Genomic DNA, 27,384 nt, shown 5'->3' on the forward strand with positions numbered 1-27,384 from the left:
CCCGACCAACTTTCTCTGGAAAAAATCACCTTAGGGCTTTAGTTAATTAGTCTCCTGGGCATGATAGGAGTGTTTCAATTCAAACCCCTCTGATGGCTTTCTAGCTTGCCTGACAGGCTTATCTAGACTCTTGCAGCTACGCATGTGACTGTTTACAGCCTCCCAACCGTAAGAGACATGGGAAGCCTAAAACATTCTAAAAATGTAGAGCCTTTCAAAGAGTTAAAAACTATTAGAGTAGTGCTGGTGTAGGATTTCATTGTTAAGCCAGTGCTTGCTGCCAAGTGCCCATATCCCTTATCCATTGTACACCTGAGAGTGCATTAGTTAACATAGTTGGAATATAAGAAAAACAAGTAACAGCCTTGGAATTAACCACATCAGACCTTTGAGCTAGTTGGTTCTTTCTTTGTTGTAACTTACTGCACCTTTGCTCTGTGAGAATGTAACTCTGATTAGCACTTTCTAAGGCTGACATAGATTAAAAATATAAAGAAAAAACACTTCAAGAGAAAATAAGTTTTCTGGGTGAGCAGCCTTTATCAAAAAAGGGTCATAAAATGTCCACAAGCCTCCAAGGCCAGATATTGTACACAACATTGTTTGTGGAAAAGGTATGCAAAAAAAATCCTGGTTTTGATAATGACAAAACAGATGTAATGTTTGGGCTGACTCTGTATGACTTTGCACTTTCATTTCCTTCTATGTACAAGTCAAGGTATAAAAGTTCCTTTTAAAAATAAAGTTATGGGCCTCGCTCACTGAAGCTTGGTCTCCCCATGTCATTCTTTTTTTTTTTTTTTCTTTTCCCTCCTTTTCTCTCTGTTCTTCTTTCAGGAAGACTCCTTGGGGCACAGGGGCTCTCTGAGTTCACTTTTTTGCCTGGGCTTCTAAGACCTGATCGGGAAGGCGCCTTGAGTCTTCACCAGGGAGGGGGCGCCCTGCATCCTCACCCCACCGAGAGGGCGCCTGCAGCCTCCATGAACAGAACAAGTTCCGTGCCAGGAGATTTATTGTCTTTCTGTGTTTAACAAGAAAGATCAAGCCCTGCTCTCTGCTTTGCTATCCTTTCTCCTAGGTCATCATCCTGAGGGTACCCCTGGATCCTGCTGGGGCTGGACCCCGGCAAGTGGTGCCCACGCAGGGACCCAAAGGTAAGTCTCCCCCATTGTACAGTTTTCGGACGGCTTAGGACCCCACTCAGGGTGTCACAGACCCCCCTACATAAGATAGATAGGCTGAAGAGTGGAAAGTAAAAATCTTTTCGATAAAGAGATAAAAAAGATAGTAGATTTTATGACATGGGTAACTCTAAAACTAAAAAACAAAAACTTTTAATAAAAATAATCTTAAAACTGTTAGACAAAAAAAGAGTTAAGGTTAAAAAGGCTATTCAATCTTTTTTTACATTTGTACAAAAACAGGAAAAAAATTTTTTTTCCTCTCTGCTTCATTTATTTCTATCATTCTATCTTCTACCTCACTTATCCTATCTTCTGCCTCCATTATTCTACTGTTGGCTCCCTCCAGAGTGTTTTTGATCTCATTTATTGCATTATTCATTATTGATTGACTCTTTTTATTTCTTCTAGGTCCTTGTTAAACTTTTCTTGCATCTTCTCAATCCTTGTCTCTGGGATATTTATCTGTAATTCCATTTTGTTTTCAAAATTTTGGGTCATTTTTACCATCATTATTCTGAATTCTTTTTCAGGTAGACTCCCTATCTCCTTCTCTTTTGTTTGGTTTGGTGGGCATTAATCCTTTACCTGCTGAGTGTTTCTCTTCCTTTTCATCTTGTTGAGATTGCTGTGTTTGTGTTGGCCTTTCTGTATCCTGGCAGTTTGTGGTTCCTCTTTATTGTGGAGATTCCTCCCTGTGGGTAGGGTTGAATGGATGGCTTTTTGGGTTTCCTGGTTAGGGAATTTTGCTGCAGCATTCTGGTGGATTTAGCTGGATTTCTTCTTTCTGGAGTGCCAATAAGTGTCCAGTAGTGAGTTTTAAGATGAGATTGATGTGACTTTGGGTAGCCTTTATATTGAAGTTCTTGTGTTGCTGGAGAATTTGCATGGTATGTCTTGCTCTGGAGCTTGTTGGCACTTAGGTGGAGGTCAGTTTCAGTGTAGGTATGGAGGCTTTCGGATGAGCTCTTATAGATTAATGTTCCCTGGAGACAGAAGTTGTGCTGTTCTCAGATTTTGGGCTTAAACTTCCTGTCTCTGGTGTTCAGTCTTATTCTTACAGTAGCCTCAAGACTTCTCCATCTATACAGAACTGATGATAAAACATCTAGGTTAAAGATGAAAAGATTCTCCACAGTGAGGGACACCCAGAGAGGTTCCCAGAGTTACATGGCAAAGAGAAGAGGGAGGAGGGAGATAGAAGTGACCAGGAAGAGAAGAGGTGGAATAAAAGGGGGAGAGAACAAGCTAGCCAGTAACCAATTCCCTGTGTGTTCTCCACAGTCTGGAACCCTCAGAGAGGTTAACAGAATTACACTGAGGAAAGAAGAGGGAGGAAGGAGACAGAAGTGACCAGGAGGAGAAAAGGGGCAATCAAAAGGAGAGAGACAGATCCAGCCAGTAATCAGTTTCCTAAGTGTTCTCCATAGCCCAGAACACACAAAGAGATTCACAGAGTTGGGTAGAGAAGAAAAGGAGGAGTTGGAGTTAGAGGCAACCTTGTGGAGAGAAAGGAGAGTCAAAATGGGTAGAGAGCAATCAAGCCAGTAATCACACTCCCAAGTAAAAATAGGTACTGAAGATTTTGTTTTTAAAGGTACAAAATTGATCACAAATACCAAAAAGCAAAGATTAAAAATCTAGAGTAGAGGTTAGACTCTCAAAAATACAATATTGTAAAGTTAAAAAATAAGAAAAGAAACAGCAAAAAAAATACAATATTAAGAAAACAAAGTCACAAAAATTATAAAATATATATATGAAGTTTGCTTTAAACAGTTTCTTTTTTTTGCAAGGTAATAGTAGGTTATAAATATGAAAATTAAAGGAGTAATAGAGGACTAAAAATAAAAAATAATACATTTTAAAATTGATAATAGTAAGTATATATCTAGTAATTTCTCTGGAGCTGTTGTGGGCTGTGTGGGATCAGTTCAGTTTCAGATAGTTTCTTGATCCAGCTTATAATGGTCAAGATCTATAGGCCCCTTCCAATATAGTCGGTGCTGACTACAGGGTTTTAGTTTGTTGCACCTGTCATTTCTAGAGCTGTTCCCTTTGTTTATTTTAGCTTCTTCATTTTGCTGGTCTTTTCAGTGTCTAATTTCCCCCCTGACTCAAGGGGGCGTAAGTGGTCACTTATTTAGGCTCATTTTTTCAGTCATGCTGTGGGGAGGGAGGAACACTGCAAACATATATCACTGGCATGTGTGGGGAGTGCTCACAGTGTCTTGGCCACACTGGGTTTGCCTGCACTCACAGCATGTGCGCTTTCCCAGTCTACACTTCTCAGGCTCTAGGTTGCTCTGACGGGGAACTGTCTGAGGCAGGCCGTGCGTTGCATGCCCATCCCAGGTCTAAGCCGCTCAGTTTCAGGTTCTCAGGTACTCCACAAAGGTGCAGACTTGGTTGGGCCTGCGTTTTGTGCCCTTTCCAGGTCCGAGCATCTCAGGCAACGAGGTGGTTGGTGAGTGCAATCTCCCCAGGTGGTGAGTGCATCTTATCACCTCCCCAGTCCCAGCCGCTCAGTTTCCTGGATGGTAGCAGGCGCGCCTGTCTCAAGTGTGCTGTGTGTCTCTTCTGGAGAGCTGATCTCTGTCTGTGACTCTCCCGGTGAATGTCAACCATCCAGAATCCCAAGAAGTCTTAGTTAGCGACTGGAAGCCTGCTTACAGTTTGGTAGAGGATGCCTCTCTGGGACTGAGATTGTCCCTTTCCAGCTCTGGTTGCTCCCCCGCTGCGTCCCTGTCTCTGGTGGGGGATGGGCTGGCCCACAGTCAGCTAGCTCTCCTCTGGTATTTGCTCAGTCCTTTGTTCTGTGAGTGTGCCTGGCAATGCCTTAGGTTAGGGCTTTTTGCAGGATAGTTCTCTCTCTTTCTCTCTCTTTTTTCTCTCTCTTTCTCTGGCTATCCCACAGTTTGGGTTGCTATTTCACATTAGTTCCCTCTGATTGCCCTCAGGGCATTCAAGCCCAGTCGTTACCCTAAGCAATGCAGCCTGCGCCTCCCTGTTCAGCCCCTGCTTGCTGGTGGTGGATGGGAGAGCTAGGAGTTGCTGTTAGGCACATAATCTGAGGGTTTTATTTATTTATTTATTTATATTTTCTCCCCATTATGTTGCCCTCTGAGATTCCAAAACTCCCCACAGACCCACTGGTGAGAGTGTTTCCTGGTGCTTGGAAACTTCTCCTCTTTAAAACTCCCTTACCAGGCCAGATCTCCATCCCTATCTCTTTTGTGTTTCTTTTTACCTTTTATATTTTGTCCTACCTCCTTTCGAAGACAATGGGCTGCCTTTCTGGATGCCTGATGTCCTCTACCAGCATTCAGAAGTTGTTTTGTGGAATTTGCTCAGGGTTCAAATATTCTTTCAATGAATTTGTAGGGGAGAAAGTGATCTCCCTCTGTCATTCCTCCACCAACTTAGGACCTCCTAATGAGGACCCCTCATCGTTTCAGCTTTAACCTGTTTGTGTTTGGGGATATAAAGTGAGTTTCTTATAGACAGCATATAGTTAGACCATGTTATTAAATCCATATTTCAATATACACCTTTTAGTTGAAGTTACATTTGAAGCAATTACTAATAAATAGCAGTGCCTGTTATTTTGTATTTGTTTTGATATGACACCATTTCTGTCCTTCATCTCTCCCATTACTGCCATCATTTGTATTTAGTTTTTTTCTGTAGCTTATTTCTGTAGAGAGTTTTGACTCCCTTCTTATTTCTATTTGTGTATATTTTAAATATATTTTCTTTGTGGTTATCACAGAAATTGCAATTAATATTCTAAATTTATAATGTTATATTTCTAATTGATACAATCTTGTCTAAAACAATATATAAAAATTTTACTCATGTGTATTTTTCCAAAAACTTTTGTTTTTATCACAAATCCATCTTTATACATTATGTAACCAATAATGCAGATTTATTGTTTTTATGCATTATCTTTTAATTCATATAGGAATTAAAAAAAGAGTTACAAACAAAAATAAAATAAAACTGGAATTTATATTTATTTGTGTGGTTACCAATACTGTAATTCTATATATCTTTTTATGTCTTTGAATTATTGTTTAGTGCCCTTTCATTTTATCCTAAATGAATCTTTTCAACATTTCTTGTGTGGTAGCTCTACTGGGTCCATTGGTAACAAATGCCCTCAGCATTTGTTTATCTGGCAAAGGTGTTTTTATTTTTAAAATTTTCTTGCTGCTTTTAATTTTTTTAATTGAGATATAGTCAATGAACAAAACCTATGTAAGCTACAGGTGTAGAATATAGTGATTCACAATTTTAAAGGTTATACTGCATTTATAGGTATTATGAAATATTGGTTATATTTCTTGTTATGCAATTTATCCTCATACTTTATTTATTTTATACATTACAGTCTGTACCTTTTAATCCCCTACTCCAAAATTTCTCCTCATTTCCCCTCTCCCAATTGGTAACCACTAATTTGTTCTCTATCCATAAGTCTGTTTCTGTTTTGTTATATTCATTGGTTTGTTTCATTTTTTTAAATATTCCATATACAAGTGATGTCAAAGAGTATCTGTCTGTCTTTGTCTGACATTTCATTTAGCATAATGTGCTTTAAATCCATCCATGGTGCTTGTTGCAAATGGAAAAATTTCATTCTTTTTATGGCTGAGTAATGAAAAATGAAAGTGAAAGTTGCTCAGCCGTGTCCAACTCTTTGCAACCCCATAGACTATACAGTCCATGGAATTCTCCAGGCCAGAATACTTGAGTGGGTAGCCTTTCCCTTCTCCAGGGGATATTCCCAACACAGGGATCGAACCCAGGTTTCCCACATTGCATGAGGATTCTTTATCATCTGAGTCACCAGGGAAGCCCAAGAATACTGGAGTGGGTAGCCTATCCCTTCTCCAGTGGACCTTCCTGACCCAGGAATTTTGACCCTAGAATCGGACTGGGGTCTCCTGAATTCTTGCATTGCAGGTGGATTCTTTACCAGCTGAGCTACTGAGGAAGTCCATGGCTGAGTAATTTTATATATATATATATATTTCTCTGTTGATAGACACAACTTGCTTCCCTATATCAGCAATCATAAATAATGCTGTTATGAACACTGGAGTGCATGTATCTTTTTGAATGGGTGATTTTGTGTGTGTGTGTGTGTGTGTGTGTGTGTGTGTGTGTGTGTTGGATGTATACTCAGAAGTGATATTGCTGTGTCATGTGTTCAGTCACTAAGTCGTGTTTGACTCTTCACAACCCCATGGACTGTAGCACACCAGGCTCCTATATCCTCCACTATCTCTTGGAGTTTCTCAGAATTCATGTGCATTGAGTCCATGATGCTATCTAACCATCTCATCCTCTGCTACCCCCTTCTCCTTTTGCCTTCAATCTTTTCCAGCCTCAGGGTCTTTTCCAATGAGTTGGCTCTTTACATCAGGTAGCCAATGTATTGAGGCTTCAACTTCAGCAAATAACCCTTCCAATGAATATTCAGGACTGATTTGCTTTAGGATTGACTGGTTTGATCTCATTGCAGCCCAAGGGACTCTCAAGAGTCTTCTCTGGCACCATGATTTGAAAGTATCAGTTCTCCAGCACTCAGACTTTGTGGTTCAGCTCTCACATCCATACATGAATACTGGAAAAACCATAGCTTTGACTACATGGACGTTTGTTGGCAAAGTGATGTCTCTGCTCTTTAATATACTGTCTAGGTTTGCAATAGCTTTCCTTCCAAAGAGCAAATGTCTTTTGATTGCATGGCTGGAGTCACCATCCACAGTGATTTTGGAGCCCAAGAAAATAAAATTTGTCCATGCTTCCACTTTTTCCTCTTCCATTTGCCATGAAGTGATGGGACCAGATGCCATAATTTTAATTTTTAATGTGGACTTTCAAGCCAATTTTTTCAATCTCCACTTTCACCCATATCAAAAGGCTCTTTAGTTCCTCTTCACTTTCTGCCATTAGAGTGGTATCATCTGTATATCTGAGGTTGTTGGTATTTCTTCCAGCAATTTTGATTCCAGCTTGTGATTCATCCAGCCCAGCATTTTGCATGATGTATTCTGCATATAGGGCTTCCTAGGTGGCACACTGGTAAAGAATCCATCTGCCAAAGCAGGAGATGCAAGAGACGTGGATACAATCCCTGTGTCAGAAAGATTCCTTGGAGTAGACAATGGCAGCCCATTCTAGTATTCTTACCTGGGAAATCTCATGGAGAGAGGAACTTGGTGGGCTACAGTCCAGGGAGTCATAAAAAGTAGGACATGATTGAGTGACCGAGCACACACACACACACTCTGCTTATAAGTTAAATAAGCAGGGTGACAATACACAGCCTTGTACTTTTTCCCAATTTTGAACCACTCAGTTTTTCCATGTCCAATTCTAACTGTTGTTTCTTGACCCTTATATAGGTTTCTCAGGAAATAGGTAAGGTGTGGTTCATCATGACCTACACAGACAAAGGGTCATGTGTTAGTTCTCTTTTTAGTTTCTGTAGGAATCTCCATACTATTTTCCATAGCAGCAGCACCACTTAACAATTAACAGTGTACGAGAGTTCCCTGTCCCCACATCCTCACCAAAAATTTTGTGGTCTTTTCGATGACAACCAGTCTGACAGTGTGAGGTAGTATCTCATTTTGTTTGGTTTTATTTCCATTTCTCTTATAATTCACGATGTTGAGCCTCTTTTCATGTGCTTTTTGTCCATATGTATGGCATCTTTGAAAAATATCTATTTAGATCTTTTTCCCGGTTTTTTATTGGGTTGCTATTGTTATTTTTTTTGAAGTTTACTTGTATGAACTGTTTATATATTTTGGACATTAATCCATTATTGGTCATGTCATTAATAAATATTTTCTCCTATTCAGTAAATTTTCTTTTCATTTTATCAATGGATTCCTTTCCTGGGCAAAAGATTTTAAGTTTAATTAAGTCCCCTTTGTTTATTTCTCATTTCATTTCCTTAGCTTTAGATAGATAGATCCAAAAAAATTACTACGTTTTATGTCAAAGAGTGTTCTGCATATGTTTCCCTCTAAGAGTTTAATGGTTTCTGATATAATGTTTATGTCTTTAATGCATTTGAGTTTATTTTTGTATATAGTGTGAGAAATGTTCTAATTTCATTCTTTTACAGGTAGCTGTCCAGTTTTCACAATACCACTTATTGAAGAGTCTGTCTTTTCTCCATTGTATAATCTGCTTCCTTTGTTGTAGATCAATTAACTATAAGTGTATGGGTTTATTTTGGGCTATCTGTTCTGTTCTGTTGATTCATGTGTCTATTTTTGTGCCAGTACCATAATGTTTTGATTACTATAGCTTTGTATTTTTAGTCTGAAGTCAGAGAGTGTGATTCTTCCAGCTCTGTTTCTCTTTCTCAAAATTGGTTCAGCTATTTGGGCCTTTTCATTTCCATAGATATTTTAGTATTTTTTGTTCTAGTTCTGTGAAAATTGCCTGTTTTGATAGGGATTGCATTGAACCTGTAGATTGCCTTTAGTAGTATGATCATTTTAACAATATTAATTCTTCCCAATCAATGAACAGTATACTTTTTCATGTTTGTCCTTGACATTGTTTGACTTTCTAAATACACTAGTATACATGGGTACATTTGAATGACCTAATTCCCCAAAGAAACTCATTCTTCAGGTATTCCTCTCAAGCTTTAGGCAATGTATTCTATATCTTAATTATAATTTTTGCCCCAGGTGGGTTAATTCACCTTGAAAAGTTTTGAAGCAGTGCTCACTGCTTTTCTATCCTGAGTGAGTTCTGAGTTTAAAACTATTAAAAAATATATACTATAGTATTTTCTTGTGTTTTATTTCATTTTTCAGAAATGCTGGTATCATACAACTATGTTATTTTCATTATGTAGCCACTTTCCTTTTCAAACTATCTGCATTGCAGAATTTATAAAGGTTACTTGAGACTTGGGAATGACTCTTGCTTTATTCTACTAGCTTTTTCATTTATACTGTGAATTTAGGGGCAGCCCTGTGTTCATCCTCTAATGGTATAATGGGAAACCTTTTCCTCTTTTGACTTTACTCACGTCCCTAGAAGTTTTTATTCTCTTTTGTCTTAATTTTGGGAAATTGCACATGGGGCATAATATGAGTTTCCTTTGACTTCCATAACAAATTACCACAAAATGAATGGCTTAAAATAGTAGATATTTAATTTCTCACAACCCTGAGGTCAGAAGTTTGAAATAAACGTGTTAGTAGGTTTGCATTCCCTCTGGAGTCTCTTGGGGAGAAACCATTCTTTGCCTCTTTCAGCTTCAATTGTTTCCAGACATTCTTTGGCAAGAGGTCACATCACTCCAATCTCTATCTCAGAGGTCATGGTGGCTTCTCTTCTTTCTATAATATCACTCTAATAAGGACTATTGTCATTACATTTAGGACCCACATGGATAATTCAGGGTGATTTCCTCATGTTAAGATTCTGACATTTGCAAAAACCCCTTTTCTAAATAAGCTAGTATTAATAAATTCTAAGAATTAGGATGTGGACATATCTTTTCAGAGGCTACCATTCAATCCATTACAGGGAATTTTGAAGGGGAGATGATAAAAATGCCTTCTCAGTGGATGACTGTCAGGGTGTTATATCTGCAAAGTCAGTAAACTTTTTATATTCCCCAGATTAATAGTCCTTTGGGCAGCTCATGTTAATGTTGTTATGCTGGATGTCAATCATCCTGAGTTTTCTTATTCTCTGGGGAATAAGGGATTAAAAGGGGCAAAATGTTTTCATATGATAGGCATTTTCTCTATTTTAAAGGAAAAGCTGATTTTAAATTGTCAATGATATATCTATCTCCCTTTATTCTCTGATCACCAGGTTCATAAAAGTCTCCCATCATCCATTTCATGAACTTTAAGGTTTCTATATCTGCGGGCTCACCCTCAACCATCTTTGATCCTCTCTTATAATGGAATGTGAAACTGAATACACAAATAGACAAAGGCCAGTTCTTATATGAAAACAGAAGTCAAACCCATAACCTGCAACAACTAACTCAGGAAGCCAAACCACAACCTTTGCAGTAAACTGAGCAGGAAGTCAAACAACCTCCTGTAGCAATAAGTTCAAAACAGCCAGAACACAATCAACAACTGCCAGCTTCCTTAATTTTTGGTTCTGCTTACAAATTAGGACTAAGTGACAGAAACAAAACATGCTTCCCTAACAGATTAAACCTAATATGCCCTGCTTCTAGTTAGTCTGCTTTCAGTTTCCCCTTGCCAACAGTTTCCAATCAGAGCATATCTGAAGCCTTCATTTTTTTCCATTATAAAGATTTCCTACTCCTTTGCTTGCCTTTGAGCTTTTGAAAAATGTAAGTGATGGTGACTACTTATTATAGCAATATCTGATTAAATAAGCCTTTATTGTTTTCACTTGGTTGGTCTTTGTTTTTTCCCTTAAAAGGCATGGGAAAGTTTGGGATGTTCTTTCATTCACTGTAATGGAGGAGTAAGGGTTTACCAGGCTGCCCTCAGCCCCATTATCCTAGACCCTTGCCTAAGAATTTCAATTTCTCAGTTGTGATGCAATGAGAGGCTCTGGCTTGACTTTAGAAACAAGAGGTACCACTCTTTTCTGTTTTGTGGTTCCCCTAAACCTAGGTGGGATTTTTAAGGACTCTATTTCCCACCTCTCTCGGAATTTTGACCATAAGGAGGGCCAATATGTGAGACTTCTTTTATAGGGACACACACTACGGACACACTTTTTGCTGCTTTCTTTCCTTTTAGATCCTCTTCTTCTCCATTAAAATAGGGCCTTTTACCTCACCTATGTAATGGGTCAAAAATCTAGATTTATCACTTATTAACTCTGTAGCTTTTTGAAAGTTTCTACTGGCAATTCATTTTCCTCATTCATAAAATAGGTATGATTATAGCACCTATCTCACAGGGTTGTAAACACTCTATGTAGGTAAACTCATATACAGCACTGTCGAACAGACACTATGTCTGGAACATAGTGAACACTGAAGAAGTACTTACAATTATGACTTTCAAAGAAGACAGTAGTTCTAAACTGTTATTAGTGCTGTGATAAAAATAGGTATTATATGGGCTTGCAAATGTGTAAAAAAAAGGCAAGATAATGCAAAACTGGTACATCTAGGAAACTATAAATAGGTAAGGAAGGTTAATGGGGAAGATAGTTGGATGTAACTAAAAAGCGTGAAAAGAATGATCTACAGAAATTTGTTTCACAGAATGAATATGGAGTTTAAATTTTTAACCTATAGATAAAAACTTCTCAAAAATTAGTACATAATCTAAAGCTGCTCATGTAAAATTCAAATATCTTTGCTCAGTTTTAGAGGTCTAGGGAAAGGTCCAGGAATCCACATGTTTATTAAGTTGTGCAGATGATTCTGAGGGCTGTGGTTTTCTTATACCACACTGTGAGAAACTTTTTGCCGCAGCTACATATATTTGATTAAATTTATGTTTTGAAAGATCTAATTCTATTGTTCACAACTCGAGGTGCACATTAAAATCATTAAAAATGTGATCCAGACAGTTTTTAAAATTTCTCAGGTGATTCCAATGTTCAGTCAAGGTTGAAAAGTCTTGACTTAGCACCACTGCAAAGGGCAGATATTAGAATAGTAAAACTGGAAGCAAGCAGTTAAAATATTTGCAAGAATGATGAGGACAGGAAAAAGGGCAATAGCTGGAGAGCTGGAGGAGTAGCTGAGATATTAAAACTAGTACATCTAGAGTTTGGTAATTTATGGCATACAGAAGTGAGGGATTGGGTGATATTAACAGTGAGTCTCAGGATTTAGAGTTAGGGTTTGAGTGAAGGGAGGTGCCATTCAACAAGATGGAAACCACAGGAGGAGAAACAGATTTGGAAGAAGACTACCATTTTATAGCAGAGGTGGAGGGATGACCTAACATTTTTTTATTCTTTGGTACTGGTTCCCAGACTTTAGTATACCAAAAAGAAAAAAATAAAAGTCACCTGGGGGGTTTGTTAAAAATACAAATTCTTATTTCCTCCCTATTTCCATCTGGGAGGATTTGGAATGGAGCCCAGTGATCTTTTTTTACTTTCATCCTTTTGAACAGCCCCAGTACAGTATATAGGCTTTTGTTAAATGTATTGATAAACGTTTACTAAAAGTAAATTAAAAATTGCACTAAAAGTCTATTTCATGACTATGAATTGACAGCTACTAATGATTTAAAAGAAGAGTCTGGTGTTGATATTAAACAATATTCTTCTTTTTATACAGTTCCACATTAATAAAATGCTTACAGTGTAATAGAGAGATTTTAATGCATAATGGAAATAGAAAGTCTCATATGAAAAAAAAAAAAAGAAAGCCTCATATGTTAGTGATTACAACTTAGTCTAGGTAGTGATTAACTTTAATGAAAGTTTAACTCTATTATAAATAAAAGCAACTGATGTATATGGGAGTATATGTAGATCCACCTTGCTAAGTATATTTTGTTATTGCTGACCATTAATTCTATCTTCAGAAATTTCAGAATCTCTCTGCTCTCCTTTGCCTTGTGAAGTATTTCAAAATCCTAAAAAAAATGAATAAATAAAATAAAATAAAGTTATAATATCAATACTGATAATTTCCAGTATGAAGTTGTTAAACTCAAGTATCTAGGTAAGTTTGCTAATTATCTTACCTGGGCCTCTACAAACTGCTGCCAGCTAAGTTAGAGAAAAAAAATTTCCTCAGAGGATCAGTCATTTTATACTGTAATGTATGATGAAAAATACCAGATAAGTATCCCAAAACATGGTTCATGATAAAATTTCCTTTTGTGATGTTTTCATAATAAAATACAGATTTCCTTATCTTCAGGGACATAATTAAGTCATTCCAAAAATGGATATACCTGTACTTCTTACCCCATGAATATTTTATTTCCTCATATAAATGGCCTTAAAATATGAAGTCAAAATAAAACAAACATGGGCATTTATTCTTACTCCACAATATTCTCAGTCTTTGAATATCTGAGGTGGTAGAGCCTTAAGGGTGGAAATCTTCATCCTCATTTCTTGAAGTACTTTCAAACTGACAGAAATATTTATTAATACATACTTTATTTTGTAAGTATCTAAAATTCTGGTCACTTCTTCCTGTCTCTGCTTCACCTAGATAGACAAAGATATAGAAAGGAAGAGTTCAACTGATCTCAATGTTTTATGTTTTATTTTCCCTGTCCATTATGCTATAGAAGAGGAACAGCTTTTAATGGTATAATATTTTTGAGGCACTCCAACATAAAAACAGACAAAGAATACAATATGTAACCATTTGACTTAAATTCACAGAGAAAAAGAAGTTAAGCAAAGTGAAGAGGCAGAGAACTACTCTCAATTGAAAGCAAGGCAAAACACTGAAAAAATAAATAATGAAACAAAATAAAGAATTTACCAGATAGAGCATTCAAAATATTGATAATAGAAGTGTTAAATCAATTACAAAAAAAAATTGATCCAAACACTGAATATTTAAACAAGGAACTAAAAACTAAAATATACCCAATCAAAAATAAGTATTTCAATACCTGATATAAAAATTACCCTACAATGAATGAATACTAGATAAAGAGATACAGAAAAATGAAAAAGTAATCTGGAAGATAGAATGATGGAAATCACGCACTCAGAGCAGCAGAAAGAAAAACTAATGTTTTAAAAATGAAAGCAATCAAAGAGACTTCTGATATAACATTAAGCACTTTAATATTCACAGTATAGGGGTACCAGAGGTAGAAGAGAGAGAGAGGGGTGTCAAAAACTTATATGGAGTAATATGGATGAAAACTTCCCAAATCTGAAGAAAGGAACAGATATTCAGGTACAGGAAGCACAAAAGTCCCCAAATAAGATGAAGCCAAAGAATCCCATACCAAGATATGTCACAGTTAAAATGACAAAGATAAAAAAGATAATTCTAAAAGAAGCAAGAGAAACACAATCAGTTACAAGGGAATCCCATAAAACTATCAGCTAATTAATTTTATAGCAGAAACTTTGCAGACTAGAAGGAGTGGCATGATATTTAATATATTCAAAGTGTTGGAAGGGAAAAACCTGCAACCTCGGATATTCTACCCAGAAAGATTATCATTTAGAATAGAAAAAGAGGGCTTCCCTGGTGGCTCAGTGGTAAAGAATCTGCCTGCCAATTCAGGAGACACAGGTTCAATCTCTGATCGGGGAAGATCCCACATGCCTCGGAGCAACTAAGCCCATGTGTCACAACTATTGGGCCTATGCTCTGGAGCCTGGGAGTCACAACTACTGAAGTCTTCACACCCTGGAGCCCATGCTCCACAACAGGAGAAGCCACTCCAGTGAGAAACTTGAGCACTGAAACTGGAGAATAGGCCATGCTCTCTGAAACTAGAGAAAGCCAGAGCAGCAATGAAGACCTAGCATAGCCAAAAATAGATAAATAAATAAAATTATTAAAAGAAAAATAGAAAAAGAACTTCCCAGACAATCAAAGACTAAAATAATTAATCAATACTAAACCTATCCTTAAAGAAATGTTGAAGGGTCTCTCTCAATGAAAAGAATTAAGAATTCACAGGAAAGGGAAAAATCCCACTAGGAAAGAAAAATATAGTAAAAAATGAAAAACACCTAAACTAGCCAATATATAGATTAAAATTCAAAGAAATTGTAAAAGCAACTATAACTACAATGAACTATTAAGGGATAAAAATGATGATGTAAAATAAGATATCAAAAAGAAAAAATATGAAAGAAGGGAATAAACAATATAGATCCTTTAGAATGCATTTGTCATGAGAGGCTATTGTTAGCAACTATATGCCAATAAAAATGGACAGCCTGGAAGAAATGGATAAATTCTTAGAAAGGTACAAACCTCCAAGATTCAACCAGGAAGAAATAAAAAATATGAACAGACTAATCACAAGTACTGAAATCAAAACTGTGATAAAAAGTCTTCCAACAGATGGCTTCACAGGCAAATTCTGCCAAACATTTAGAGAAGAGCTAACACCTATCCTGTTTCACCCTGATACCAAAACCAGACAAAGATATCACACAAAAAAGAAAATTACAAGCCAATATCACTGATGAACATAGATGTAAAAATTCTCAACAAAGTCTAGCAAACAGAATCAACAACACATTAAAAGGATCAAACACCATGATCAAGTGGGGTTTATTCCAGGGATGTAAGGATTCTTCCATATATGCAAATCAATCAATGTGATACATCATATTAACTAATTTTTCAACACAGTTGAACACCCATATGCAATAAAAACTCTCAGAAAATCAGCATAGAAGGAGTCTAACTTCTATAGTAAAGGTACATAATAAAGGTACAACAAACTCACAGCAAACATTACTGTCAATGGTGAAAAATTGAAACCATTTCCTCTAAGATCAGGAACAAGACAAGGGTGCCAACTGTCACCACTATTATTCAATATAGTTTTGGAAGCCCTAGCCACAGCAGTCAGAGAAGGAAAAGAAATAAAAATAATCCATACTGTAAAAGAAGAAGTGAAACTCTCACTGTTTGCAGATGACATGATAATATACATAGAAAACCCTAAAGATAATATCAGAAAATTACTAGGGCTAATCATTGAATTTAGTAAAATCACAAATACAAAATTAATAGACAAATCCCTTGCATTTCTATACACTAACAACAAAAAATCAGAAAAAGAAATTAAGGCAATAATGCCATTTATTATCACAACAAAAAGTATGATGCCTAGGAATAAACCTACCCAAAGAGACAAAAGACCTGTATGCAGAAAACTAAAAGACACTGATGAAAGAAATCAAAGATGACACAAACAGCTGGAGAGATACACCATGTTTTTGGATGGAAAAATAAATATTGTGAAAATGACTGTACTATCCAAAGCAATCTACAGACCCAATGCAATCCCTATCAAATATTTTCCAAAGAACTAGAAGAAAAAAATTTGCAATTTGTATGGAGACACAAAGCCCCAAATAGCAGTTTTGAGAAAGAAGAATGGAGTTGGAAGAATCAACCTTCCTGACTTACGACTATACTACAAAGCTGCAATCATCAAGAAAGTAAGGTAATGGCACAATACTAGAAATATAGATCAATTGAACAAGATAGAAACTGCAGAGATAAATCCACACACCTATTGACATGTTATCTTTGACAAAGGAGTCACAAATATACAATGGAGAAAAGACAGCCTCTTCAATAAGTTATGCTGGGAAAATGGTACAGCTCTGTGTAAAATAATGAAATTAGAATACTCCCTCAGTTCAGTTCAGTCGCTCAGTCATGCCCGACTCTTTGGAACCCCATGAATCGCAGCACGCCAGGCGTCCCTGCCCATCACCAACTCCCGGAGTTCACCCAGACTCACATCCATCGAGTCAGTGATGCCATCCAGCCATCTCATCCTCTGTCGTCCCCTTCTCCTCCTACCCCCAATCCCTCCCAGCATCAGAGTCGTTTCCAATGAGTCAACTCTTCGCATGAGGTGGCCAAAGTACTGGAGTTTCAGCTTTAGCATCATTTCTTCCAAAGAAATCCCAGGGCTGATCTCCTTCAGAATGGACTGGTTGGATCTCCTTGCAGTCCAAGGGACTCGCCAGTGTCTTCTCCAACACCACAGTTCAAAAACATAAATTCTTTGGTGCTCAGCCTTCTTTACAGTCCAACTCTCACATCCATATATGACCACAGGAAAAACCATAGCCTTGACTAGACGGACCTTTATTGGCAAAGTAATGTCTCTGCTTTTCAATATGCTATCTAGGTTGGACATAACTTTCCTTCCAAGAAGTAAGCGTCTTTTAATATCATGGCTGCAGTCACCATCTGCAGTGATTTTGGAGCCCCCCAAAATACAGTCTGACACTGTTTCCACTGTTTCCCCATCTATTTCCCATGAAGTGATGGGACCAGATGCCATGATCTTCGTTTTCTGAATGTTGAGCTTTAAGCCAACTTTTTCACTCTCCACTTTCACTTTCATCAAGAGGCTTTTTAGTTCCTCTTCACTTTGTCATCTGTTACTATACCGTATTTCCCCCATTGTCTTTTCCCCTGAAATACAGATTACCTCTAAAGTAAAACTGCAATAGTTGGTTATCTTTTAAAACTGTTTTATAACTACAACTTTTTGTTAATAGCTGTAACATAAATTTTAAACTTTGAAGTTTCTACATTTTCATATGATAGTCTTGGAATAAAACCTGTGATGAATAGAATTAGAAAACTTATGTGAAAGCGTTTTGACATGCACAAACTCCAGCTTATTCAAATAGGATTTTTTTGTTTGGTGACTTGAAAATGTTATCTAGTCATGCCTAGAAAACGATGCTTATTTCCAACCACTGAGAAATTTCTGACATTTAAAATGCAGCATTTTCACTTTCTCAGGCTCATTCGTTTTCAAAATTGCAAAAGCATGATGCATGTGACTAAGTCAAATTTCTATAGTGGTTTTTCAAAACCTTTTCAGAGGAAACCATTAAGAGAACAGTTGCTTATACCAATGCTAGTCTGAGTGTGGTTCATAAGGCTAGCAGTATCTGCTTACCTCATCTGAAAACTACAGTCAGAATTTCTGGGAGTGGGTCTCAGGAATATTTTAATACATCTTCCAGATTTTTATGTTACAGTTTGAGCTACACAGATCAACACTTGGGTGAGACTTCTACTGTATCCACTGTAGTCCCTACTGATTGAAAATCACTCCCTCTTACTCAGTACCATATCCAATAACATGATTCACAATGTTAAAAAAAAAAAAAAAAACCACACACACACATAATCAAATGGCCCATAATTTTCTTTTTTAAACTACTTTTTGTTATTGTTTCTTAGTTAAGTGTTAGTCGCTCAGTCGTGGCTGACTCTTTGCGATCCCATGAACAGTAGCCTGCCAGGCTCCACTTTCCATGGAATTCTCCAGGAAAGAATACTGGAGTGGGTTGCCATTCTCTTCTCCAGGGGATCTTCCTGACTCAAGGACTGAACCCCAGTCTCCTGAATTGCAGGAGAAGATTCTTTACCAACTGAATGACCAGGGAAACCCATTGTTTCTTAGTATCCAGGTGAAATAAATCCCTACTCTACATGCTGCTGCTGCTGCTGCTAAGTCGCTTCAGTCGTGTCCGACTCTGTGCGACCCCATAGACGGCAGCCCACCAGGCTTTCCCGTCCCTGGCAAGAACACTGAGTGGGTTGCAATTTCCTTCTCCAATGCATGAAAGTAGAAAGTGAAAATGAAGTTGCTCAGTCGTGTCTGACTTTTAGCGACCCCATGGACTGCAGCCTACCAGGCTCCTCCATCCATGGATTTTCCAGGCAAGAGTACTGGAGTGGGGTGCCATTGCCTTCTCCGAATCTACCTGATGAAGTTTTATGAAAGCAATGCACTCTTTCTAGGCTGAGACCAAATCTCTTTCCTAGCGTGTATCATAGTATCTGACACAGAGCAGGAGTTTGATGAATGTTTGTCAACCATATGTAACCAATCTCACCTCTTTTTTAAAAAAGTAGGCACTTAAAATTATGTATGTGGCTCAAAATATATTGCTGTTGGAGAGCACCGTTCTATAGTACTTCCTACATCTTGGTTAAAAAGAATTCATCTAAACTTCAATTAAGCTAAGAAACGTCTGATTTATGTAAATACACGTTCTACTTTGAAACTAATCAGTTTGTCTTTTTGGGGTTGCCCAGGCTTACTCTTGGCACCCCGCTCCAGTACTCTTGCCTGGAAAATCCCATGGACAAAGGAGCCTCGTGGGCTGCACTCCATGGGGTCGCTAAGAGTCAGACACGACTGAGCAACTTCACTTTCACTTTTCACTTTCATGCATTGGAGAAGGAAATGACAACCCAGTCCAGTGTTCTTGCCTGGAGAATCTCAGGGACGGGGGAGCCTGGTGGGCTGCCATCTATGGGGTCGCACAGAGTCGGACACGACTGAAGTGACTTAGCAGCAGGCTTCTCTAAAGATTCTGGCCATTCACTCAATGGCATTTCCCCCCTCTCGTTCTAAACAAAGTTCTTTATTTCTTCCATTTGAAACATCAATAACATTATTGGAAACCCTTAAGATGAGCTCAGAACACAGAAACCTCCCAGATCAATCAGTTCTTAGAACACAACCTGGGTGAAGGTGTTAACCACATTCCCTGTTCTCATCTGCACCTGGCACCCTGAAAACCTAGTGAGGAGGAGCTGAACAATGAAAAGCAGGGAGGAGATAATAATGTCTTAGCACAATCCTGAAGTTCCCAACTGGAATGTCTTCAGTATTTTCTGCCTGCTGGGGTTTTTTTTTCTTTCCACTCATCTCCCTAGAGCCTGACATGCTGGTATAATAGATTTTACTGGAGATTATTGTTTCTACTCTGAAGCTGTTTTGTAGAAGTAACACAGCCAGCCTGATGATTCCAGCTCAGCAACGCTAGATGCTGTGTCCAAAGGCCCAGCCCTTCTCAGGGACGTTGCTAAGGGCCAGGGACCCTGTGCTCAGATTGGCTGGGAAATAAGTGCCCTCATGGAGCAAGAGCTCACCCATTCTGGGAACTCTGGGCATCTGGTGACTAACAGGTTATAGTCATCACCGGCCTGGTGGGAGGGGCTAAACTGTCTGGGAGAACAAACTCTAGTTAAGGGTTCTTTCCTCTCCTTATCTCTGCAGCCCAGGGAAAGAGTGGCAGGAAGAACTGAAGGACTCTGCATTCCTGCTGTCTCTTCTCCCACTTCCTTGCTTGGGAATGGTGGTGAGTGTTAGCTTTCATACTTGACAAAAGTGGCCACAAATGAAGTGTCAAGACACCTGAGGGAGAAAATGGGCAAAACACAAAGTGATGTGTGAACAAAACAGACATATTAGAACTCATGCTGCTTAGGTTTGTAGGAACAAAGCAAATGGTGCCAGTGCTTACCTGTATGGGACTGGACCACCACAACAACCTATTTTTTATCTTTTCTCTTAGGCCAGGGAGGTACCTTCTTTCCCTCTCCAGTCCCTCCCCCTACTAGAGGATATGCTTTGCATGGCACACCTTCCTTCCTGGAGTTGAGTGTTTTTGGTTTGTAGTCTCTGACACTCCTAGGACTTCCTTTCTCCCTGCAAAAAGATGACCCCACACTTTAATGTCTGTTTTCCCTTCAATAACTTCATAGCTCACTATCCCAGCTTTTATTCTTGAGTTTTGATCTTTTCCAGTAGTTGAAGATCAGAATAACATTTACAAGATTTGGGGGGTTTTCCAAAAATGGGTAATGAAAATTGAGAGAGAAGTGGCAAAGAACCTCAGCACCAGCTGTGTTAGGCAAATCTGGATTCCGCTTCATAACTATGGATCTTATTACGTATAAAATAAATTATTTCACCTCAATTTCTCTATTGTTAAAGTGAGAAAGGTCATGTCTACCTAACAGCATCATCTGTGAAGAGTAAATGAGTATGTAAAAGTGGTCTGACAAGACAATAATTATTATCAAAGATAATAAATGCCAGATTCTTTGCATGCTGCTTGGAAACAGCCACATTAATATGAAAAATAATAATAATAAATATCTACGTTCAAGAAGCTAAGAGAGTGGTGACTGATGAGATGAGGTAAAAGCAGTGTAGAAAAGTCTAAAATAGGGTAGGTGGGTCAAGACACTTCAGGGATTTGAAAAAATGAGTGCTAAACTGACCTTAAGGATATATATTTGCCAGGAAATTACAAGAATGAAGGAATTTTAAGTAAGATGAAAGTCATGAAGCAACATGGTAATTGCAACTTCAAAGTGCACCTGGAAGAAAGAAGGCTAAAAAAGTTTCATGTTAGATTTTTATTTTTTAGCATTTCCCAGGCTATTTTCTGTTTTGTTAAAGTGTATAAAATCATAATGTACAGATTTGCTGAGATTAAATAAGTGCAGATGTTGCTTAAAAGCATCTTTCACATGTTAGACATTCAATAAATTATATCTATTCCTATTATTAAACCATTAGAATCCATTGAAGGATTAAGCAGGTTTGTGTGAAAGGTGGATAAGTCTAACATGTCAACTGGATTTGAAAGGGGGCAAGTTTGGAAACAGCTGCATAATCCAAGAATGAATTGACAGTAGTGAAAGGCAGAGATATTTAGAACAGAAGACTGCTAAAATGTGGATCAGCCAGATATAGAAATGAGTAAGGAAAAGGAATTATACAGTGGAAGTGACAAATAGATTCAAGGGATTAGATCTCTTAGACAGAGCGCCAGAAGAACTATGGACAGAAGTTTGTGACATTGTACAGGAGGCAGAAATCAAGATCATCCCCAAGAAAAAGAAATGCAAAAAGGATTTTCTTTCTTTTTTTTTTTTTTTTTTGTCTGAGGAGGCCTTACAAATAGCTGATAAAAGAAGAGAAGTGAAAGGCAAAGGAAAAAGGAAAGATATACCCATTTGAATGCAGGACTCCAAAGAATAGTAAGGAGAGATAAAAAAAAAACCTTCCTCCATGCTCAATGAAAAGAAATAGAGGAAAACAATAGAATAGAAAATACTAGAGATCACTTGAAGAAAATTGGAGATGCCAAGGGAACATTTCATGGAAAGATGGGCACAATAAAGGACAGAAATGGTATGGACCTAACAGAAGCAGAAGATATTAAGAAGAGGTAGCAAGAATACACACAACTATACAAAAAAGATATTTATGACCCATATAACCACAATGGTGTGATCACTCACCTAGAGCCAGACATCCCATAATGTGAAGTCAAGTGGGCCTTAGGAAGCATCACTACGAACAAAGGTAGTGATGGAATTCCAGTTGAGCTCTTTCAAATCCTAAAAGCACTGTTAAAGTGCTGCACTCACTATGCCAGCAAATTTGGAAAACAACAGTGGCCACAGGACTGGAAAAGGTCAGTTTTCATTCCAATCCCAAAGAAAGGCAATGCCAAAGAATGCTCATATTATTGCACAATTGCACTCATCTCACATGCTAGCAAAGTAATGCTCAAAATTCTCTAAGCCAGGCTTCGACAGTATGTGAAGCCTAAACTTCCAGATGTACAACCTGGATTTAGAAAAGGCAGAGGAACAAGAGATCAAATTGCCAACATCCATTGGATCACTGAAAAAGCAAGAGAGTACCAGAAAAACATCTTCTTCTGCTTTATTGACTATGCCAAAGCCTTTGACTGTGTGGACCATCACAAACTGTGGAAAATACTGAAAGAGATGGGAATACCAGAGCACATTACCTGCCTCCTGAGAAACCTTTATGCAGGTCAGGAAACAACAGTTAGAACTGGACATGGAACAATAGACTCGTTCCAAATAAGGAAGCAGTACATCAAGGCTGTATATTGCCACCCTGCTTATTTAACTTATATGCAGAGTACATCATGAGACATGCTGAGCTGGATGAAGCACAAGCTGGAAGCAAGTATTTGGGGAAAATATCAGTAACCTCAAATATGCATATGACACCACCCTTACGGCAGAAAGTTAAGAAGAACTAAATAGACTCTTGATGAAAGTGAAAGAGAAGACTGAAAAAGTTGGCTTAAAGCTCAACATTCAGACAACTAAGATTATGGCATCTGGTCCCATCACTTCACGGCAAATTGAGGGGAAACAATGGAAACAATGAGACACTTTATTTTGGGGGGCTCCACAATCACTGCAGATGGTGACTGCAGCCATGAAATTAAAAGACACTTGCTCCTTGGAAGAAAAATTATGACCAACTTAGCATATTAAAAAGCTGAGACATTACTTTGTCAACAAAGGTCCATCTAGTGAAAGCTGTGGTTTTACCAGTTTTCATGTATGGATGTGAGAGCTGGACTATAAAGAAAGCTGAACTGTGGTGTTGGAGAAGACCTCTGAGAGTCCCTTGTACTGCAAGGAAATCCATCTAATCAATCGTAAAGGAAATGAGTCCTGAATTTTCATTGGAACGGCTGATGCCGAAGCTGAAACTCCAGTACTTTGGCCAACTGATGTGAAGAACTGACTCATTGGAAAACACCCTGATGCTGGGAAAGATTGAAGGCAGGAGGGGAAGGGGATGACAGAGGATAAGTTGGTTGGATAGCATCACCTACTTGATGAACATGAGTTGAGTAAGCTCCAGGAGTTGGTGATGGACAGGGAGGCCTGGCGTGCTGCAGTCCAGTTCAGTTCAGTCTCTCAGTTGTGTCCGACTCTTTGCGACCCTGTGTACCACAGCATGCTGTCCATCACCAATCCCCGGAATCCACCCAAACCCATGTCCATGGGGTCACAAAACGTCAGACACAACTGAGCCATTGAAATGAACTGAAGGCAAAAGAAATGGAGTATAACCAGTAAAGTTTAGATTAGAAACAATTTCTCCATTTCCTTTTAATATTCTTTTGTGATAGCAGTGGTAGAAAATCTATTTTTTCAACAATTGTTTTCATTATTTTTCTGGTGTGGAATTGTGGAACATTCTCTCATTTGCTATTCCTGCCCTTCCAAGCTATGTTAATGCACTATTTCTTAAAAGAAGATGTCTTTGACCACCTAAAAAAGAGATTTATATGATTCATATAACTATAATTAACCTATTCTGTAGGCTATTTGTGATGCTTATTTTGAAATAATTATTTGTAAAACAAAAGCTATATTGATAACTGTAGCTGAAAGTATCAACTATGTAGAAATATTATTCATGTTTTACAGTCTACTTTGGCAGTTTGCATTGTGTTTAAAATCATTCTAAATAATGGGCTAGACCCTTGTGAGATTGAGAAAATAGACTCAAAGAAAGTAGCATAGATTTTTTTTTTTGGTACTCTTATGTATTTGGGTTATTTTTAATCAAGCAAATAACACATGAATACATAGGCATTGTATCAATATAATGATTAAAGCCATATGGAAGTATAGGGAGTAAAAGATAAAATTACCAGTTCACCTTCTCCTTGCCAACCCTCTCCCACTGGAAACTACTATTAACAGTTCGGTTTGTATTCTTTTTCACAATTATATATATATATATATATATATATATATATATATATATATATAGCAGGAAAATTAAGCACATGGGCTTTGAAGTCAGGCTGCCTGGGTTCTAACTCAGATTCTACCACTTAAAGCTGTGTGATATTGGACATCTTATCTTACTTTTCTGTCCTTCAGTCTCTTCTTAAGTACAGTGACAGTTAACATATCTGCTTAACAGAAGTGTTTTGAGGATTAAATTAGTATTGTGACTAATTTAGAAAAGTGTTTGGCATATACTATGTGTGTGCACTGTATATATGGTTCTGCAACTTGAATCCCATCAATAGACATAAAGGCAATACAGTTTAGTGATTTAAGATTATGGATTCTGAATCCAATTGCATGGTGCAAATCTTAGTTCCAGTATTTACTAGCTTTGTCTTTGTTTCCTCTCTAAAAAAGGGACAATAGTTTCTGTTTTAAATTAAGCCTTGTGTGATTTAGAATGACATTTATTCACACATGATTTAGAAAGGCATTTAGAATGACTGTTATATAGTAATTACTTATTTTTTTATCATTCCATCATTAAAAGTCCTCAGTTTGGTATTTCATATAATAGAGGTATAATAAGTAAATCATTGTCTTTTATTGTTTTAATTATACATTATTGCAAAATATGCTGGTTACCATACTACTTTTTTGCTACTTAAAACATTAAAATATTCTTGTCTATATCTTCACTTTAAAGAAGAGAGCTATTGCTGTTAACATTTCCCACTGTCATTTGCATCTTGTATTCAGTACTTTCAAGATCCTCTTTTAGTATGTGATCATTACCATACCATATATGTGATAAACCCACACTATTTTTCTATTAGTTGGTTCAGTCCTAGGGTATGAATGGAAAGGGGAACCATTTCATTTTGTGTGGTTACAGTTATAATTCTGAGGTATAGCAAGAGCTGAGAAAGAACAAGACAAAAGGGACTATTCCTGTGTTTGGGCTGTTGCAATCTCAGAAGACTGAGTCTTTCTTTAGGTATCCTGACACTCAGAAAAGGTAAGTCTAAATTTTCATGTATTTTAGTTTGTGTTGTTTTATTTTCTACAATAAAAGGTTTTAAATATGAATAAGTAGGTTTCCTGGAGACATTTATAGTAGACACTACAGAGCTATTAAAGGAAAATTGTTTCTTGAATCAAATCTGCTTTTTCCTTTTGAACTCTTGTAGCATTTTTAGGGAAAACTCAGAGTCTTAAAATTGCACTAAATAATCATACAAAAGACTGGCATAAGTGCTCTGGAAAATAAGATTTAGGTCCAAAAGAAAAGAACAAAAGGGAGGAAGGGGAAAAGGGAAAGAAAATAAAAACAAAAAAGAATGGTAGTGAATTTGACGAACCTATTTGTATTTAGATTACTGAAAAAGTAAATGGATATATTTATAGCTTAAATCAGACAGTTTGCAGAAATTCAAACTGTATATAAATATCTATCTCTCAAATACATTCTGAGGTATAGTAATTGTTTTCAACATCACTCAAGTAATATTAATTAAAGCACTGTTAAGACAAATTCCTTAAAACTGTCTTGGTTTTAAGCAGACTGTTTGAAAATAAAGGGTTAGGCACTTTAACTAATAAATTTAAAGTAAATAATTCTTGACAGTTGAGTATGTATTAAAATAAATATACATTTTTAGAAATTTGTACTTTTAAAACATTTGCATGTATACCATATAACATCCTGATAATAACCCAGTGAAAAACTCTAGGGAACATTATTATCACCATTTACCAGGAAAATCAATATCCAGGAATGGTAAATAAATTACCTGATAGTAAATAGGTAATGACAGAATTGGAAGCCAAGTCTCCTTACCCCTGGTCCAATCTCTATCCTTTGAGCAATAGTGTCTCCCTTAATTATTTGTGTTTTCATGTAGCAGTTAAATCTTCATTAAATATTTTAAAATATGTTGCCTTAATGAGTTTTTTTTTTTTTAATTTTCAGGATATATTGCATTCTTCTGATTAGAAACCTTGTCTACTAAAATGCTTGGAGAATCCTTCCTAATTGAACTCCTATACAAAGAACAAGTTACATGTAAGAAAACCTCAAATGATGAAAAGGAAACTTGGAAAAAGCAACTTTTAGATATAGAAGATAATTCACATTCCCCTGATAAAATGGAAAATGAAAATAAGGTCATGAAAGAAAGTTTAACAGAGAAAAGTAATGATACAAGTAAAATAAAATCTGTGGATGAGATAACTGTAGCAAAATGCAAGAGTGCATCCTTTCCAGGGAATGTGTCTGCTGCACTGCCCATTCCAAAGAGAGAGCAACATGATGAAAAACAATTAGATTTATACAGATCTTATTCATGTACAAGTATTTGCCAGAATTATCCTGACCTACAGATTGGAGGAGACCATGTAGGTAACATGTATGATTCTGGCTGCTTTGTGGAACACATACGGGATGATGTTTTTAGTGGTCCTCTTTTGTTTTCAGTAGATATACCATTGGGTCATTCTCCCATCATTGAACCTCTAGACAAACTGCCTACCTCAAAGCTTTTGAATGGGGATGAAATTCGAGAAAGAAGTATGTTGTTTCATAAACAGCCCCTTTCTAATTCTATGCTTAATAGTTATATGGAAAAAAAAGTGGATGAACTCTACAAACTGTTTTTGGAAGAAAATCTCACTCAGTGCTGCTCCATAACCAACCTCATGGCTTCCAACTTGTTAATGAATAATATAAATCAGATTAGCCTCCAAATCTCTCAAGAGCAGAACACAGAGGCATTAAAAATTCGGGAAGTTCTTTTATATTCTTTAACAAGATGTAATCTCTGTAACATTTCCCATGGAAATAGTTCTGAATTCAGCACTCCTAATTTACAAATATCAAACCAGAGAAGTAGAGAACTTGTACCACATCTACAATAAGAATCAACTGCAGTTTGGTTGGACTGATTTATGAGACTGGAGTAACAGTAGTCTTCTCTAGTTTATCGTGTCACATCAGCCCCTTTGTGGTGTGATTACTATAATTTTTGAGAACTTATTTGATCGCTGGTACATCTGAATTCTTGTAGGAGACAATATAAATAACTAACTTTTATGACTATGCTTTTGTTTTGACATCTTTAATGGCTGTTACATTCAAGTTTGTGTATT

The 27,384-nt window shown here is 37.2% G+C and overlaps 1 protein-coding gene across 2 annotated transcripts; it reads left to right on the forward strand.

Annotated features, from left to right (window-relative positions):
* The first annotated feature begins 842 nt into the window (after positions 1-842).
* LOC113887448 (uncharacterized protein CXorf21 homolog) lies at positions 843-27,334 on the forward strand. Of its 2 annotated transcripts, XM_027534584.1 has the most exons (3): positions 843-1,154; positions 19,919-20,000; positions 26,210-27,334. In XM_027534584.1, exon 3 carries the CDS (start codon positions 26,251-26,253, stop codon positions 27,151-27,153), a length of 903 nt encoding a protein of 300 aa, XP_027390385.1. In that variant the 5' UTR covers positions 843-1,154; positions 19,919-20,000; positions 26,210-26,250; the 3' UTR covers positions 27,154-27,334. The 2 variants fall into 2 exon arrangements, with proteins under 2 accessions (XP_027390385.1, XP_027390386.1); XM_027534585.1 differs by lacking the exons at positions 843-1,154; positions 19,919-20,000 and adding an exon at positions 24,299-25,255.
* Positions 27,335-27,384: the final 50 nt, after the last annotated feature.

This window comes from Bos indicus x Bos taurus, chromosome X (assembly GCF_003369695.1).
Source record: "Bos indicus x Bos taurus breed Angus x Brahman F1 hybrid chromosome X, Bos_hybrid_MaternalHap_v2.0, whole genome shotgun sequence".
Taxonomy (NCBI): domain Eukaryota; kingdom Metazoa; phylum Chordata; class Mammalia; order Artiodactyla; family Bovidae; genus Bos; species Bos indicus x Bos taurus.

Excerpts from the sequence above, each read along its gene's own strand:
- LOC113887448 (XM_027534584.1), top strand. The coding sequence starts at position 26,251 with ATGCTTGGAGAATCCTTCCTAATTGAACTCCTATACAAAGAACAAGTT.